Raw genomic sequence first — 18,154 nt, 5'->3', positions numbered from 1 at the left:
GGGGAAATAAAAAATTAAGAAGCCATAAATAAAAATATACACTAATTATATGATATTAATAACATTTTAAAGCAAGAGACTAAATATAATTAGTTCCTAGCTACATCTTTAAACATAAACTAAGAATCGATGTAATAAACTGCTTGAAAGATTCCAATGAGAACTTTAGTTATGAACTCCTTTAAACTAGTTACATTAAAAATTATTTGCATTAACAAAATTAACTTTGTATAACACTTAGTATATTTTTTATAACTAATCCATGACCAGAATGATGTAAAAACGTTAAACATATCAACATTAATAATCTTATTACTAACTCCGGAAATAAATTTTGTGGCATGTATCCTTATCTTTTATTATGCCTGTCTTATATTTTTCTTATAAATAATATATGTATAATCTTATTTGTTATAATAAAAAGATAATTAATTATAAATTATATTGAAGCTATTATATAAAATTACATTTTAAACATTCACATCTTAATTTTACATATAAATTATAGATAATTATATTTTTAATCTAGGACTAGGATCACGTGTTAGATTATTTTTTTTCTTTTTCTTTTTACTTCACAATGTTCTAACTTTTTTTTATCCTGGTATAATTTATTATAAGTATTATATGATTACTTTAAATTATTATAATAGAAAAATAGAAAAGTAAATTGTATACCCTACATAAAAGATCACATTAGAGATAGTTATAAACGATAGATATTTTATTTTTTAATATTTTAAATAGACGATTCCAAATAATAATAATAATGATAAAAAAACATATATGCCACATATAATTAGCAATATAGATTGAAAATGCAAAAATAAAAAAATAAAAATATAGCTTTACTGGACCATACATTCTTACAATGCTTCAAATTTAGATATTTTGCCGCAGTGTCATGCCAGGGAGTAGGAATCGATGAATGTTATGCGCGCTCTAATTTAATAACTCTTTATGGACTTCAGCAAATGGTTCTAATTTTGTATTACTATTATGTACACTATCTACTGGACTTTCAGACATCTCTGTCTGTGGTTGACTACTCTGGTTCTCATCATCACTGTTTTTCTCAGCATCATCACCGTGACCTGGTTCACGAACTTCCTGTTGACGTGTTAGAGAATCTGAGGTTACTTCGTCTTCCACTGATCCTTCGACTTCTACCTCAGGCTTCTGATCACAAGAATTTAGTTCATTTTCGGGGATTGCAGGCCCCTCTTCTTCAACCCCTGAATTTTGCAGTTTTTCCTCCTCAGCTTCTACTTCTACCTCAGGGTTCTGATCAGAAAAAACTAGTTCATTTCCTGGGATTGATGTCCCCTCTTCCTGGAGCCTCGAGTTTTGAAAAGTTTCCTCCTTCCCAGCATCTACCTCAAGCTCGTGATCACCAGAACCTAGTTGATTACCTGGGATTGATGTCGACTCTTCTTGAATCCCTGAGTTCTGCAATTTTTTCTCCATCTCAGCTTCTACCTCAGACTTGTGATCACCAGAAACTAGTCCATTTTCTGTGATTGATGTTCCCTCGTGCTGAAGCCTTGAGTCTTGCAATTTTTCCTCCATCTCTGCTCCTACCTCAAGCTTTTGATCAGAAGAAACCAGTTCATTTCCTGGTAATGATGTTCGCTCTTCTTGAAGCACCGATTTTTCTAATTTGCTCTCCATCTCCTGATTCTTATTATCAGGAGGCTTGTTAGTACCGGGACACGTTCCATGATATTCCTCTTCGTCAACCGCCACACATTCATCACCTTTCAGCTCCTTTTCACTACTGATGGATTTCGAAATAGAACATTCTTGAAACTCATCACCTCCAATAGAACTTTCAGATGATATTTTAACCGGGCCTTTGCCTTCCGCGGATTCCTCTGTTTCTGAATCATCTTCTTCATCCTTACTATTAGAGACAGGAAACGACTGAAATGCATCCCAATCATCTTCACTGACTTCATCTTCTTCCTTGTCATTTTCATCAGTCTGCATCACAACAGCTGGTGGAGATGGTACATAATGTTTCACTTTACTTTCTTCTGATGGCTTCGGCGCTTTTATGTCCAAAACTGGTACTTTTGCTTCTATTGGATTTTTATCATGCGCTACAGAAGCTCGGATTACACCCTGCGAATTATAAATTATAGTGGGACCTCATCATTTTTATGCACAGAAACAAAGTTTCCATTTCTAAGAATATAATCTCCATCAACATCTTTCAGGTAGCCAATTAGTATTAGTATAAAAAAAGGATGTGCTAATTCAGCAAAATAAATGTCTATAATCAGTTCACATAAACGTCCATCTGTAACAAAGAAGTACCTGAAGTTGCTGGCGGTGAAGAGGAGGCATTGATAGTAAAACATCCTTGAAATGGACGGCTGATGAAGGAATTTGAGCAAGGCGAGAAACAAGCTTAACAGCTGTGCTTCTTAAATCTCTGACTTCCTGTCATTTATTTGCATGATCAAAAGAATGTATAACAAAATCAAGAAGCTAACCTCACCAATAGAAACTCCCAGTTCATATTACCTGAGAGAACCCAGCTTCGGTTGACAAGAAAATCGTGACAATTGCCTCCAGAAGTAGGTTCATAAAACTTCTCTGACAGTCATTACCTTTTGACAGGGTTTGTAATAGTACCAGGAGACTCAGGCATTCACTAGCAATGGATACTGATTCTCTTGTTATAGTATTCTGTAATTGCAAAGTTGAATATCAATCTGAACTGATGACAATATTAGATGCATTAATGGAAAAACATATGAAATATTGGCTATACCTTAAACAGTTTGTGGATTAAAGTGAAAATATCAGTAATTAGCTCCCCAACAATAAACATCATAAAAGAGTTATCTTCTGTATTAACTCTTTGAATCCTGGATTTCAGAAATTGCAATCCTATTGCTTGAACCTATTAAGAAGAAAGTTCTGTCATTAGAATTTATTTCTAGGTAAGAGCCATAGTCAGAAGGTGTGATATTTCTTACATATTAATTTACCTGCATATTTGAATCACTAAGTAAAGTTTGGATACATCTAATACAATATTGCAGTGCACCAACACAGATGGAGTTCCTTGCTTCACAATCTTCGGCATATTTACTTTCAAGAGCTAGTTTTGAAATGGATATAATTTGGTCTAAAGAAAATGAAAGTTTTGTATGTATTAGCTTGCGTTGGTTGAAACTTTTAACCAGCAAATGGCATTCCTCAATGCAATCCTTAGTCAGAGCAGCGACGACGCTCAGACAAGTTCCAAACATATCTCTTAGAGGGATAAAGCTATCATGAGGGTCAGCCTCATCTACAAAAAAAAAGAAAAAAATTGGGTAAAAGATCCATCAGCTGGTAAGTTGAATGAATCAAAGTTTATTCTTCTCTCCTATATCGGCTAGCTTGAAGCCAAGATCCAGCTCAAATATCTTGAAACTTGAGGAACTCAAGTAATTTCTTCCACATAAAGATGGTACCATTAAATTAAATTAAGAATAGTAAAAATGCACATGAGCAAACATTAAGGAAATATATGTAAAATATTAACAGTCAAAATAGGAATGCATATGGAGGCATGAATGAACTGGATCACACCGCTTCCAACTAAAATGGCTTACCATCAATGATTCTCTTTAATAAAGGAATTGTACAGTTGACCATGTCAATGGCTTCCGATAAGCACACCTCAGTTGAAGCCTCCCTTACGCACTTGTAGCCAATTAAAACTAACGCCAAAACCACTGATTTGGGATTCTTATGCATCTTAAGTAATCATTATTAGAAGAAATCATCAACAGAAGAAATCATCAACGAACACAATTTTAGAGACGAAATATAATTAAAGAAAAAATTAGGATAACTTATTGCACAACTTCCATGCATACATAATTGTAGATATTTGACAAAAAAGATAATGGCTCAAACAGAGATCAGTCATCCAGTATCATAAACAACACACCTTGGTCTCCATACGGTTGATGACTGCCTTTGTTGTGCTACATAGAGTTTGTATCACATTTACTTCGGAATTTGGATGAGTTGCTGAAGTTGTGTCAGCACTAGACAACAGAAGAATATGAAATCTTTAGCACAATATGTATATCCAATGCAAAACTTCCATCAAATAATGGAAACAGCCTTAATAGTCAGTCATAGGAAATTAAATACCTCCGAAACACTTTAAAAAGGTAGTCTAAACAAAGTTCCACAGTTATCAAGGCCAAATTTTCACTATTGAAAATTTCTTGTGGACAATTCTGTGCAACCTGTAGAGAAGAATTGAAACTTGAACTTTATAAGTCTCAAACATTGAACGAAGCAGCAAAAGCTTGCTAGACTACAATGGGAACCTATTCTGCGTAGGAATAGAGTGTATGAAGTGTTGAGAGAAAATAGAATGTGGGTTCACCATCCTTATATCAGTTTATCAAATGTCTACCTGTGATAAAATGGATATCGCAAGACTGTGCCAAGAATTATCCATGTAAGTGGAATATTGAAGAATCTGCATACATTAAACAGAATAAGATATGTAAGAATAGTATTATTCATGCCCATTCCATATGATATAAACTCAACCCTATAGGCACATGAATTATTATGACTGCAAATTAGCAAGAATCTTCGATAGTGGACTGCCATAGAGATCCCACATTGGTTAGGAATATGTTTAGATTATAATATGTAAGTAGAGTGCAATTCTCATCTTATAAGTTGGTTTTGTAAGGTTAGGTTATACATAAACCCACTTATTAAGAGATATACATATATTGAACAGTCCATATTAGTCATCAATTTTTTCTTCCATTAATTTTCCAAACATTCTACTCTGAACCCGTAAAGTAGACGACACTAATATTTCACAAGGACTAATTTATTATGAATATCCATGTCAATTATATTTGGAAATTCTGTGTCAAGAACCATCTCTCCTAAAACTTAGGTGTAGGAACGAGAACGATTTTACAAACAAGATAAAACACCCACCTGCAACAGTTCTTTGCAAATATCCACTGTAAGTAACCCAGCTCCGAAAAATCTTTCAGTCAGAAGAAATTGAAACATAGGAAGTACAATTTCATATAATTTCAAGCCTGAGGATTTCACATCATTACTTGACAAGTTACCACTGTGCTTAGCACTGAGAAAAGTGTGCTGTAAAATTGGTTGGCAAAGGATGGGGTGTTGTGACTGAAACAGGCCAAGAAGAGAAAAGCCCCACATGAACTTAAAATCTTCACACTTCAATTGAACCATGCTATATGGATGTGCAGTGGCACTATGTTTTATGGTGCTTTCAACTGAGGCTTCGTTTCCTTCAGAATCCACAGGTACTGCATCAAGTGCAAGTGCTTGCAAAATTACAGGCCAAGATTCATCTAAGCACGGACGCAACTTTGAAGATACAATAGGTGATTGCAGTCCATCAAGGAACAGATTCCACTGCAAAAAAGGAGCAACTAGAATGAGAAGGCAACCGTAAAGATAATCACAGTTTCATGTTGATCCAGGTTTCATCTCCCTATAAAATTATGCACTCATTAATATTTTTAATAAGTTCAAATTCTGGCACACCTTCCTCTTTGGGCTTAGGCATAAGCATATATAACTATAATCTTTCAATGTATGGATCCAGTACTTTCCCAGAATACTTGAGCTTTTTTGGAACAATGGTAATAGTGCCAGGTACTTATCCGGAACTCCATCCTGCTCCTTCCTCATGGATGCATATATATAACACTTAAGAGAAGCATGAGCCGCCAGAAGTCTTATTTTGATCTAAAATATAGAGAACAAGTAAGACAAAAGGTCTAGACAATAAATATCTCAAAAATGATCAAATACATAATAACAATATAGTTACATGCCTTGCTTGTGACCCATTCTGCAAATGAAGGATAGTAAATGTCCTCAAAGTCATTCAATGGTCGAGAAATTAACGAGAATATGCGCTTGACCACCACTTGATCTCCACTGATGATTCCACTTGTTAGTATCTGAAATTTTCAGATACTACTGAGCTATATTTAATTGCAAACTTGAGGAACTTCCCAAATATATTTGCAACTTCCAAATAATAATTTATGAAATGTTCAAGGGAAGCCCACAATTGGCTTTACAGAAGCGATTTTGGGGGATTTCTAAAAAAGTAAATAAATCAATTTCAAAGATAGGAAAGGAAATGAGGAGAAGGATTAGATCTGCTACCTTAGTAGCCAAGTGCAAGCCTGCCTCCAATAAGCTAGGACTAGAAGATGTGTCCAAGGTAGTACGAACTGCAGATACTAGCTGGGCCTATATTTAGTACAGTTTAAGTTATTCCAAATAAATCACAGAAGTCATAATCTACTAAAACCATAAAAACAAGACATTACATGGGACTATGTAACAAAAGCAGTACGTGAATTAATTAAATGATCCTCAAAGAAACAAAAAAACTGTATCCTTAGTTGACTAAAGAATGGAAATCTTGCCAGGGAAAACAAATTTGGCACATCTTGTTAAATACCTGATACTGTTCCAGTAGAAGATGCCCAGGAAGCTCCGGGTCAGCTGATTTTTCAAACTGTTAATCCAAATTCACATACAAGAACAAATTAATAAAACTTGACTAGTACAGAAATAACAAGATTAGGATACACCATGCAGTACATACACAACATTAAATTAAGCAGAAAATAAACATGAATTAGTATCTTCCAACATGAACTCCAGATATGGATATATAATTAGTAAAAGTGATCAAGTTCTTCAACAATTAAAATTAAGCATAGTCTCTTTATATAGAACAGAGCAAGTTTTAGTTGTCATGGTAACAGCTGGCAAGCTTAACTAACTAAACAGCCAAAGGCTTACTACTCACAAACTAACAAAAAGCAAAGAAACACATTAACAATCCGAGTAATACAATACTCAAATGTCTTTAAGTATTAGAGTGTATCTCAGCTTTTTATTAGCTCTTTTTGCAGTATATCTCAGCTGTTAGTGCTCCAGCTATGCAAGTTAGTTATAAACTGGTGTATGTGTCTTATAGTTAATTTCTCATAACCGTGAACTACTTTTTACATTCTACTAGTCTGTAATCAGATTGTCCTGTGAACAAAAAAATGTAATTCTGAAGCTTTTCTTACTTTTTGGTAGAGATCCATCATTTAGAGATATGATCAAATTATATTAAATAAGTGGAGGAAAACTTCACCTTGCAAAGTCTATTGTGTTGAGTTAGTCTTAAATTGTGAATGTATCGTGTCATTCACTATCGAGTTGTTACCAAACCACACATAAATAATTACTCACAAGCTCGATATGTTCAGTCCCGATGTGAGGGGGTGTGATAGAACTGGTGTTGTAATTTTTGAGATGATATCTTTAGAATCTTCCTAATTAGAGGAAATAGATATATAATCTTTTATTTTATTTTACTTTTCTAGTTTTCCTATTTCCCTTTTTAGGAGAATTAGATTATTACAAATAAAGAGTATCAGAATGTATTTTTGAATGATTTGAGAATAATAAATTAGTCTTATTTTTCAACTTGGTATCAGAGCTTGTCTGATCCGCTTCCGCTGTTTGCCGGCAGCCCCCTTAAAGTCTCTTCTCTAACATGTGTTTTTAATGCGCTTCAATTGTCCTAGTCAAGTTCTGGCTTAGAATTCTGGCCTTTTTTTTCCAGTATTACCATATACATAGTTTGTTTGAGTATGATCATAATGGGATTCGAACCCATTCCCTTTCGGACCAGTAGCTGAAACTGGTGCTTTAGATATGTTGATGTCCAATCAATTTTGGCTCCTTTTGGCATTCTTATTGACTGTCAGTTGAATCAAAGAGACCGAAAGTCTCTTCTTCGAAGAACCCAAGAAAGGCCACTACCTTCACTGCTTACTCCGCTGTGCACCGCCGGCCTCCGTACATCGTTGGCTACCATCCGCCATCGGTCACCGTCGCAGTTCCAATCGTTGACCAACAGATTTGGATCGTCTCTTCAAGCGCGACCTAACCCTGGTGGTCACCATCTCTATCTCGTCTGAACGCGCCGTCACACGCCTACTCTCTCCGGTTGATCTCGGGCGCGTACTGTTCACGCATTGCCCTTCCCTGGTCGGAAGATCACCGCGCCACTGGCTTTTTGTTTGCCTCACTCTCCTGAGCTTCTTTTGACCCTTTGACTTCTTCTCAAGTTCACACCATCCTCTTCCACTTTCGTCATCCTCCAGCTCTGTCGTAGGGGGTTTTGCCTCACATGTTATGACCAGGACCTTTCCTGCTCCACCACTGGTTTCTCCCTTTCTCACTAAATTCGTTTTTGTTTCTCGAGCAACAGTGCTTCGTCTCCGTTGCTGATGTCGCTGATGCGCCGGCTCCTAGTACTACTTCTTCCGCTTCCATCATCTTCTTTTTCATTGAGAAGGGCTCTCTGCCTTCAACAATGTGAAGGGTTCTCTACCACACCCAATGGGTTTCTTCTTCCCTTTGTTTCACTGGTATACAATGACGGTCCTTCTTGCTGTCATCTCCGCCGCTTGTGCCACAAAATGCATCGACACCTGTGGCCAAGCATGTCTCCACCATCATTCTGTTCAGAATCTTGAGGACCAAAAACGTCCACTCACGACACCATTGCGTCAGTTCTTTCTGCCATGTGAAAGGATCCTTGCACCGCCAATGCCTTGTTGTAACAGCTCACTGAGAGTTGTTCTATGAGACCACCCGCTGATTTGACTCGTTCGATGTTAGGGGTTTCAGATTTGTCCCCAAGTACGGATCGGTTCTCACCTGTTCTTTCACCTTCATGTCATTGACGTGTGTTCATTCGTGAGGGGAAGAAAAGTTTCAGCCGCTGTAGGGTAGTGTAAACCCTGCAGGTTTGTTGTTGTTTCAGCGCGGTAGGGTGGTTAAGTCCCTGCAGGATTGTTGTTGTTAGCCGTTGCAGGGAAATTCAGTTCCTGCAGGTTTGTTGTTGTTCAGGGCAGTTAAAGTCCTTGAAGGTTTGTTGTTGTTCAGGATAGTTAAGTCCCTGAAGGTTTGTTGTTGTTCAGGACAGTTAAGTCCTTGAAGGTTCGTTGTTGTTAGGGCAATTAAGTCCCTAAAGGTTTGTCGTTGTTAGGGCAATTAAGTCCCTAAAGGTTCATTATTGTTAGCCTTTGAAGTCCTCCCATATGGTACTCATGGAAATCAAGTTCTTGAAGCTTTGTTGTTGTTCGCCACTATTGATGGCAATCTAGTCCCTACAGTTTGTTGCGATTCACCACTACAAGCCTTCATCCATTCTTGCAGTTTGCTGCTACAAGTCATCATCCATTGTTAATGGAAATCTCTTTTGTCCATTGTTGTCCAAGTTGAAGTTTCATGGTGCAAGTTCACGGTTGTCCATTATTCTCCATATGATGCTGAGGAGTCTCTTGGGCTACATTTGTTTGTGTGTGTAATTTGGTTTATTGACATTATCTCTGATTGGGTTTGTTTATTCCAAGCTTGGTTCATACAATCTTGTATGATCCAGCTTGAGGGGGAGTGTTGTAATTTGAGATAATATCTTTAGAATCTTCCTAATTAGAGGAAATAGATATATAATCTTTTATTTTATTTTACTTTCCTAGTTTCCCTATTTCCCTTTTTAGGAGAATTAGATTATTACAAACAGAGAGTATCAGAATGTATTTTTGAATGATTTGAGAATAATAAATTAGTCTTATTTTTCAACCACTGGTATCCAAGACTTACACTTAATATACTTCTTTATTGAACAAAGACGGTTTCCATGCCAATGTAATAGGGAAATAAGCCCAAAATACAATTATAGATTTACAGCAATCACCAAGATGGAATTCTGAGAGACTTCTCTCTCAACCCTTTCCAACAAACCAAACCCAACCAACCAAAAACCTACCTTCCTACCAAGCCCCAACAAACTTATATATGTTTGTTACAGTTATAACATATAACTATTTTAATTGTCTTTCTCTCCTTTTATATACAATACCAAATCTATCAGAGTGCATTAGTGTTAAGAAATGGACTTTAAGCCTAGCTCAACCCCACAAAACCGGCTTGTAAGGTGAGGTTTGCACCCACTTATATATTCTTAATTGGCCTTATCTCTAGTCAATGTGGGACTTTCAACACACCCCCTTCACGCTGAGATATATACATCTCGAGCGTGATACTAGACAATAATGGGTGGTCCAATAGGGGGTGGAACAATATGCTCAACAAATAACAAATATCGCTAAGATAGGCTCTAACCATAGCTCTGATACCATGTTAAGAAGTAGACTTTAAGCCTAACTCAACTCCACAAAACCGGCTTGTAAGGTGAGGTTTGCACCCACTTATATACTCTTAATTGACATTATCTCTAGTCGACGTGGGACTTCCAACAATTAGAGATATCTCATACACTAGGGATATATACAAGTGGGTGTAAACCAGTTTTATGAAGCCAAGTTAGGTTAAAAATCCACTTTCTAATATTTTTCATCTCTTCCTTTCACTTTTTCTTGCCTATACTGAAAACTTGTAAGTGTTGATAAAAGATGAAATACTTTTAGACAGGAGAAACAAAAATTCCAAACAAAATTGAAGATATCAACAAAGGTTCTCACAATTTGAATATCGACTCTAACCATGATCAAAGGCAAATAAGATACATAGAAAGGATAGAATAAATATTCAATATCATAAGGCTCTTAAACGACTTTGCACATTCGTTACATAGGCCCGTTTAAATATATCATGAGCTGAACACCAAAGATGTGCTCAAAACAGATATAGAAAGTGGAAAGAAATTATGAAGATGCAGGCATTTCACTCAAACCAAAAAGTCAAATATAACAGAGTATCAAAGTTGCCACGCCACCCTAAAGCCTCTCCCTTAGTTCTATCACAAACATGTAACTAATAAAAAGAGCCTCTCACACAAAATAAAAGATAGAAGAGAAAAAAATGTTAATTAGCTCAAAGAAAAACTTTATACACCATAATTCCTTTTTCCATTGTTATCGAAAAAGGATACTGAGAGAGTAAAGGCCTTCAAGTTGCAAAGCCATGATATTTCACAGGGAACATATTACCTTGTCCACAATAGTGCCAAGAAGACTGACGCCTACGGGCTGCATGTTCTCAAATTGAATTGTGCTAATCTGTTATTGAGGGAAATGAGACAGGAGGGTATGATTAATTTTGAATATTTCTTGAATATCCAATAAAAGTGCAAAAGGTAGATCATGCATGGCTAAGCTGTACCTGATAAGCAAGTGATATTAACTCTTGCAAGTGGAGAACCAACCAATCACTAGTAGGTTTCCCACTTGCATGTTCTTTCCTTGCCATGGTTAGATCAAAATGTGCAGGATATCTTCCAACAGCATCTGGTAGATGGCTTAAGCATCTGAAACAACATTAAGTATTCAAACAACAAACAATATTATCGAAAGACGATACATAATTTCAAAGTTAACTTTCCATAAAAGGATGAGGATATTTTTAGCATTAGACACATTAACATCAAATGAGAGAATCCTTTCCTTAATTATCTCTACTGGTAAACAAAGAGGGTGATTTTACTATAAAATTGGGTAAATTTATCATTGACAGATATATGAAAGTTCTAAAAATTTAAATTAGAAGTTGTGAAGTACATACTCTGCAGCAAAAAGTCTAGTCTTATATCTGAGGTACTTCTCCCTATTAGTAGCACCAATGAATGCTTGAAACTTGTCACTCTGTGTGTTGTTGGATCCAGCAACCATATTTTCATCATCTCCAAGGTTCAAACCCGAATCACCGTCTAGGTTATCACTTGCCCCAACATTGTTATTTTCTGTGTTCCTCATTGATGTTGCAAGGACCTGTAATAATCCCATCATACCATAGTGAAGAGTATTGAGAAGTGTCAGAAAATATCTTTTGACCCAAAAACCAAGGTTATTGATTGGAGTTTGACTATTGACAGCATTTACTTTGAATATTCCTCTAGCACATCTACTATAAATTGGGGGTAGACCGGAGGCAATTTAATAACATCTAACTTTTCAAAAAGTGGTCAAAGCAGCATGATCCATCGAAACCTGAACCAATGATCTTGTTTTCTGTCTATTCTACTCACTTTAAGAGTTTAGGTAGAAAAAGTAGTTTACTGTCATTTGAGCTTGCCTTGCAATTTGGTAGTAATATCTACACTTGAAAGGATTAATTTGAAAGAAAGAAGATTCTTATTTTTGTTAATTGATTTGAAACCGTACATCAACTCCTATATATAGAGAACTCAAACCCCAAAGTAATTATTACAAGAGATCTCTAGAATCTTCTAACAACCTCTAACAACTTCTAGTAATACATTTAATATCTTACCAACAACTTTTAGTATTGCATTTAATATCCGACAAACAACATCTACAATTCAACCATGTGTCACTATGTTTCAAGTTACACATATACCACTCTATCATTATAGATAAGATAACTGTAAGCGGCTGAATCACTTGAGGTCACAAGCATTTTTCTCACAATAAGGATCTCCCTTAACCCTTCATCCTTTTCAATCCTTGTTTTACAAGACAAATCCCTGCACTTGTTATATCTCTGTGTTAAACAATTACTTAGATATCCTCCTCCCCCCGTCCCACACAGGAAAAAAATCCTTAGAGGGCTCAGTCAAAAACAAAAATTAACATATCCCATGTGCATTAATTTTTAATTTCCTTCGAAGGCATCAGTTTTCATGTCTATTTGCAGTACAGTGTCTGGACACTGCAATTGGTGAGACATAAGCTTACCACTTTGCGACATACTGATATCCAATGTGAAGGACATGAAGGACAAGCTGCACAGAGTAATCGCATAATTGTTGTCCGCACCAAGTTTCCAATTCTGCACAAATGAAAGCAGTCTCAGCCAAATACCAATAGCTATAAATCACCATTGCCAATTTGTTACTAACAGATAAATGAACTGTGGTTGACCATGTAAAATGTCATCATCCCCCTTTTTCCCTCTTAAAAGGAATTCCTTAAACCACCCCTTCTTCCCACCCTTCTCCCTCAAGAAAATAAAACAACAAAATTCTAAAACCAGAGGAAGAGCCAACGAATAATCTTATGAGAAAATGATGTTCAATACATAAATATCCTTTGAAGATTGAAACATTTAAAACAAACAAAGAAACCAAATACTATCTTTTGTACTCCTTATGACATCGCTTTGCTGCTTGAATATAAATTCTTACTTTTCCTATAAAAAAATTCTAAGTGGGTTTACGTCTAACTCTACCAGCTTGTAAGATGCAAATTGCATCCTACTTCCATATTATAACTCAACCTTATTCCTAGTCAATGTTGAATCTCTAACACACTCTCTCAGACCCAGAAATTAAAATCTTGAGCATGGAATTAGATATTTGTGAGTAATCTAATAGTTGCCGGATAATGATGACATAATGGTCCTAAAAACCTTGACTAGGAAAAGCCTTGAATGACCCTAATATCATTTAAGTGGGTTTATGCCTAACTCATCCTCATAAAAACCAACTTGTAAGGTTAGTATTACATTCCACTTAAATATTATAATTCGGCTTTATTCCGAATTGATTTGGGATCTTTAACAAGTTTCACTCTAAAAGGCATCATTATAAAGCTTTGAAATCCCAACTAGATTGGCTCCCCAAAGCTTCAACAATCATGTGCCTCTAGAGGAACATGTATTAAAAGAAAATGAAAAGATACATCCAACCATGGGGGGCAACATCAAACCCATGTAGCAAATAGGAAAACCTATATTCCGGTAGCTTGTATTAGTTCATAAAGAAGTCGTGAGTGATACAAGTGGGCCACCTACCATACCACACTCTAATCAACCTTATTTAAAAGAGATAAACAATTACATTCTCATCATCTCTACTTGTAACAACCAAACACTAAAAAATGAGGAAATAAAAATATGCTAAAATAAATAGGAAGATTCTAAATACAATGGACAGAATGACCTACATTTTGATCCTTATAATCGTTACAACAGAAATGCATAGGCAATCACCTAAAATATTTCAAGAAACTAATAATAAAAAAGGAGTTTGATTTTGATCTTAACCAAAGAACTAATCAACAGGAGAGGCGAAGAAATTTTGTTTATCTATGTTCGTACTCCGAATCAGTTTCCTCATCAAGCATAAAGAACAGGTTATCTTCAATCTGCTCAACAATAATGGAAGCCTGTAAAGAGTAAAATCAGGTCTTAGCACAACAATCTGACATGCTAGCTTTTCTATATTAAAAACAAATAAAGATGGGAAACCAACCGGATCTTTCTCAATTAGATGCCTTAGAGTAGACACAGCAAGATGCCTTAAAGTTGGCTGCATTTAGAAAAGGAAAAAAAAAAAGTCTAAGCAGAAAAGAAGAGCTAATAACACATTATTTCCTATAATGAAAAATACATCAGAGTTAAACCTGTCTTGATGACAAAGTAGACAGAAGAGTCTGCACATGGGAGTGTACAGAAACAGCTTGAGGTGCAAAAAGAACAAGCTGTTGTGTGAAGCGAGCACTCCTGCAACAAAACAAGAAAACTTTTTATAACTATCAATAAAACAATGCTTTGAAAAATACTTTCCCCAAAGCCAGAATCAAGATGACAACAAGAAAATATTAATTATATTTAAAAGGTGGAATGAAGAAACATACTCAAGCATAGTTGAAGTTTCTTGCCAGCTGCTAATCTCGGCAATGGCAGACTGAAAGGGAAAAAAATACTCAATGAAGTATAAAAAAAGGCAGAAAACTCTAGATTATTTTAACAATCTAAGTCCCACTTCAATGCTGTTAAAGATATTTCTCCTTTCTGTTTGCTGCCACAAGTAACTGTTTTTTCTTTTCTCAGTTAAAATTAACTGTGAGTAATTCTATGATCTATATATAGGTCTTGGGTAACAAAGAATTATGAACTTTTCTGTACGTAAATACTCATTTTCAGTATCAATTTATTTTCTTTCAACAAGTGCATAAGGTTGTAGGGTAAGACTGCAGCTCTGGTATCTTTAAGCAGGCTTCCTGAACACAGTAGCTGATGGCTTTAAGGAAGCTTTCCAAATACACTAGCCAAGGAATTTGTAGCTACTTCATTGAATTTTGTTTTTCAATATTTATCATGTCCATTGGTGTTTCCTTATTTATTAAAGAGGATCGTTTATCCTAGAAATTCTTTTTGAATTATAATTATTTTCTCTTTCCTCTTGATAAGTTTATGTTTTTATTGATAATTAAAAAATACTAGAAAAACTCACCTTGGAGCGGGAGAAAAAAATGCTTCCTGGTACAAGCTCGGGGCCAAGAACAGTAACTATAGCATTTATAAGACGGCCAACTCCCTGCTGAATGTCTACTAACCCATTATCGTCAGATAAAAGAATGTCCATAGCAAGAGAAAGTGTCGCCTGTGAATAAACATAGAAGAACAACATGATGTCTAATAAGAAAGATTATTTACACAATAAAATAAGGTGAATCTATCTGATTAACCAACAAAAGTGGCTAATAGTTTTCTCAATGTTTGGATGTCAAACAGCAAGAAAATGGAAAATAATTATTGCTCCATTGGCTGGATACATCATGAATTTATGATGGAATGGAAATTTATATTGGTTCAATCACACCTCTTCCCTGGGGAATATAATGTTAGGGTTTTGGATGTAATGGGGTACAGTCCATCCAATTCTAGTTCAAAAAATTCAAACGATGGAACATATCAAATCTCCATTCCATCATGCTCTATTCCTTCACCTTCACCATATTCAAATTCATTTTTCTCTTCATCTTTTTTATGCAAAAAGATGGATCAAAGTAGATACAAGAACGATGTGGAAACAGAAATGAACTTCTATGACAAATAGCCAAGGCAGATGACAACTCAGAGAGGAATAAGCAACGTTTTCTCAACAATGTAAATGTTCATTTGTTGAAACAGCTTTCTCTGGAGCATGGATATTAAATTCAAAGTATTAAAACACTGGATGGCTCAGATGAATCAATCAGTTACATTTCATAGAACTCCTTCAATTTGGTCGTTAACAAAAATATCATCACATTAAAACAAGAGCAAAGCTGTTCGTGCTGCAATTACTGTCAGATCATTAATTCTATTTGAGACAAAATATAAAAACTATATTAATAAATTACCAACCTGAAGATGGTTACATTCAAACTATGAATACCTGGACATGAGAGACATAGGACAAGCCAGCAGCTTCAATAGTTAAAAGAAGACCATGCATAGACCAAATCTGCAGATTAGCTACCGAACTTTTAGCCAGTGAGGATATAGAGCTCACTGTTGCAGGCACTAGAGTTGACAAAGCAATCCCTCCTGCACTGCAGTCAAGGTGTGTAAGAAAAGAACTGTCAAAACTAATATAGAGAGAAGATGATTTTGTACACTTGGTAAAGAGTGACAGAATTATAAAAAAAATAAATAAAATGGTGGACCCTATAGCAATAGGGAAAAGGAAGTAAACCTTTAATTGCTCACATAAGTTTAAAATAGTTAATAGATCTGCTCAGCTAAATATCTAAGCTGAGATCTTAAACGCACAAGAAAAAAGTAACAGAAACATCATGTAAACCTTCTACCAGAACCAATGTGGTTTTGCATAAAATAATTCACAAAGTGGAAAGAATTTTTTAGAAAGAAACTACTGTAAAAGTGTAAACTTTCTCGTTTCTGCTATTTCTGTCAATATTAACCACCTTTTTCCTTTTATTACATCTCAATTGCAAATCAACTTACAATGTGTTATTACTTAATTCTTTTATCCACAATTTTGTTTGTGTTCAAGATTTTACTTTTTCGTAACCTAAATGATAAGTAAATTTCTGAATTTGAATCCTACTTGGGTATCCTGAACTCTACTCCATTCTCCTCTAACCAGGACAAAATGTTTTGGTCCCTTAATTCAAGGCCTTCTTGCAAAATCATTTTTCAATTCCACACTCATGCTTCAAATAAGGCTACCTTTTCTCTTGATAGAATCTTTGGAAATCCAAAGCTCCTTCAAAGGTCATTTCTTCAGAAGGTGCTTAATAAAATAATACAACTAACATTAGGCTTGTAAGTCCAGCAATAAGCATATCAAATCTCACTTGGATAGCCTTTTAATATCATCCTAAAAAAGGAACTTGTAGTCTAACTTAATCTTACAAAACCTATTAAAGAAATATTTCCACCCACTTATATAGTATAATTTGACCATATATCTAGCCAATGTAGGATCCTCAACACAACCCCTCACATCAAAGATTGGACATTTTGAGCATGAGACTAGATATTTGTGGATGGTTGATAGTAACAAACTTTGCAGGGACAAACTTTGGCACCAGCTTAAGAAATGAACTTCAACTCTAACTCAATCTTTACAAAACTGGCTAGTAAGGAAAGGTTTTCACCCATTTATATAGTAAATTTTGCCCATATCTCTGGTCAATGTGGGATCTTCAACACAACCTCTCACTCCAAAGATTGGACACTTTGAGCATAAAACTAGATATTTGTGGATGATTTGATGGTGGAGAGGTATGATAGGCCTAACAAACCTTGTTGCGACACACTCTAATTTCATCTTAAAAAGTGGATTTATACTTTCTTCAAACTCACAAAATTGGGTTGCCATGTGAAGCTTGTACCCACCTATATACTATAAATTGATCATATCTTTAGTTGATATGAGATTTCCAAAATGAATAATATATTTAATAGAGATAAGGGAACAAGTCCCATACAACTAGGGAAAGGTGATGGTAGAAAATATTTGCAAAAAGGATAAGAACAAAATAATTGAGATTGTCATTCATAAGTCAAGTTGACTATCTATCATTAACCCATGCTTTTCTTGCCTCCAAAATTCTTTAGATTCTAAAGTCTCTTCCTCCTCTCCTCCACTTTCATCTATCACGATTTTGTTATGATCTTCACTCTACTGCCTCATCAAAGATTTTATCCAAACACAACACCAATATCCACTTAAATAATCAATTGGCAAATGTTCTCACCAAGTCATTGAGAGGTTCTTGAGTTTGTTACATACACAACAAGCATAGAACATATAATTTACATCCTCTAGCGTGAGGGAAAATGTTAGAAACAATGTAATTATGGACTATACAATAGCTTTATA

General features: G+C 35.4%; 1 protein-coding gene across 4 annotated transcripts in view; it reads right to left on the bottom strand.

Annotated features, from left to right (window-relative positions):
• Positions 1 to 827: 827 nt before the first annotated feature.
• The window catches only part of LOC108321691 (protein SWEETIE), a 40,046-nt gene continuing 22,719 nt past the window's right edge, over positions 828 to 18,154 (bottom strand). For 2 of the 4 annotated variants that reach the window (XM_017553514.2, XM_017553515.2), the window contains exons 25-48: positions 16,199 to 16,355; positions 15,272 to 15,421; positions 14,673 to 14,722; positions 14,439 to 14,538; positions 14,288 to 14,344; positions 14,134 to 14,201; positions 12,771 to 12,864; positions 11,638 to 11,843; positions 11,239 to 11,383; positions 11,067 to 11,135; positions 6,503 to 6,559; positions 6,202 to 6,288; positions 5,862 to 5,990; positions 5,569 to 5,772; positions 4,981 to 5,436; positions 4,433 to 4,498; positions 4,162 to 4,259; positions 3,953 to 4,052; positions 3,612 to 3,756; positions 3,000 to 3,304; positions 2,780 to 2,911; positions 2,530 to 2,694; positions 2,320 to 2,445; positions 828 to 2,124 (exon numbers count right to left, since the gene is read on the bottom strand). In XM_017553514.2, coding sequence (XP_017409003.1) covers positions 943 to 2,124; positions 2,320 to 2,445; positions 2,530 to 2,694; positions 2,780 to 2,911; positions 3,000 to 3,304; positions 3,612 to 3,756; positions 3,953 to 4,052; positions 4,162 to 4,259; positions 4,433 to 4,498; positions 4,981 to 5,436; positions 5,569 to 5,772; positions 5,862 to 5,990; positions 6,202 to 6,288; positions 6,503 to 6,559; positions 11,067 to 11,135; positions 11,239 to 11,383; positions 11,638 to 11,843; positions 12,771 to 12,864; positions 14,134 to 14,201; positions 14,288 to 14,344; positions 14,439 to 14,538; positions 14,673 to 14,722; positions 15,272 to 15,421; positions 16,199 to 16,355 — 4,348 coding nt within the window. In that variant the 3' untranslated portion in view covers positions 828 to 942. The remainder of the gene's footprint in view (positions 2,125 to 2,319; positions 2,446 to 2,529; positions 2,695 to 2,779; positions 2,912 to 2,999; positions 3,305 to 3,611; positions 3,757 to 3,952; positions 4,053 to 4,161; positions 4,260 to 4,432; positions 4,499 to 4,980; positions 5,437 to 5,568; positions 5,773 to 5,861; positions 5,991 to 6,201; positions 6,289 to 6,502; positions 6,560 to 11,066; positions 11,136 to 11,238; positions 11,384 to 11,637; positions 11,844 to 12,770; positions 12,865 to 14,133; positions 14,202 to 14,287; positions 14,345 to 14,438; positions 14,539 to 14,672; positions 14,723 to 15,271; positions 15,422 to 16,198; positions 16,356 to 18,154) is intronic. The other 2 variants (XM_017553516.2, XM_017553517.2) reach the window with 2 other exon arrangements.

The sequence above is a fragment of the Vigna angularis genome, chromosome 2 (assembly GCF_016808095.1).
Source record: "Vigna angularis cultivar LongXiaoDou No.4 chromosome 2, ASM1680809v1, whole genome shotgun sequence".
Classification (NCBI taxonomy): Eukaryota; Viridiplantae; Streptophyta; class Magnoliopsida; order Fabales; family Fabaceae; genus Vigna; species Vigna angularis.
The sequence above is the reverse complement of the archived record's forward strand: the minus strand, read 5'-3'. Positions and strand labels throughout refer to the sequence as shown.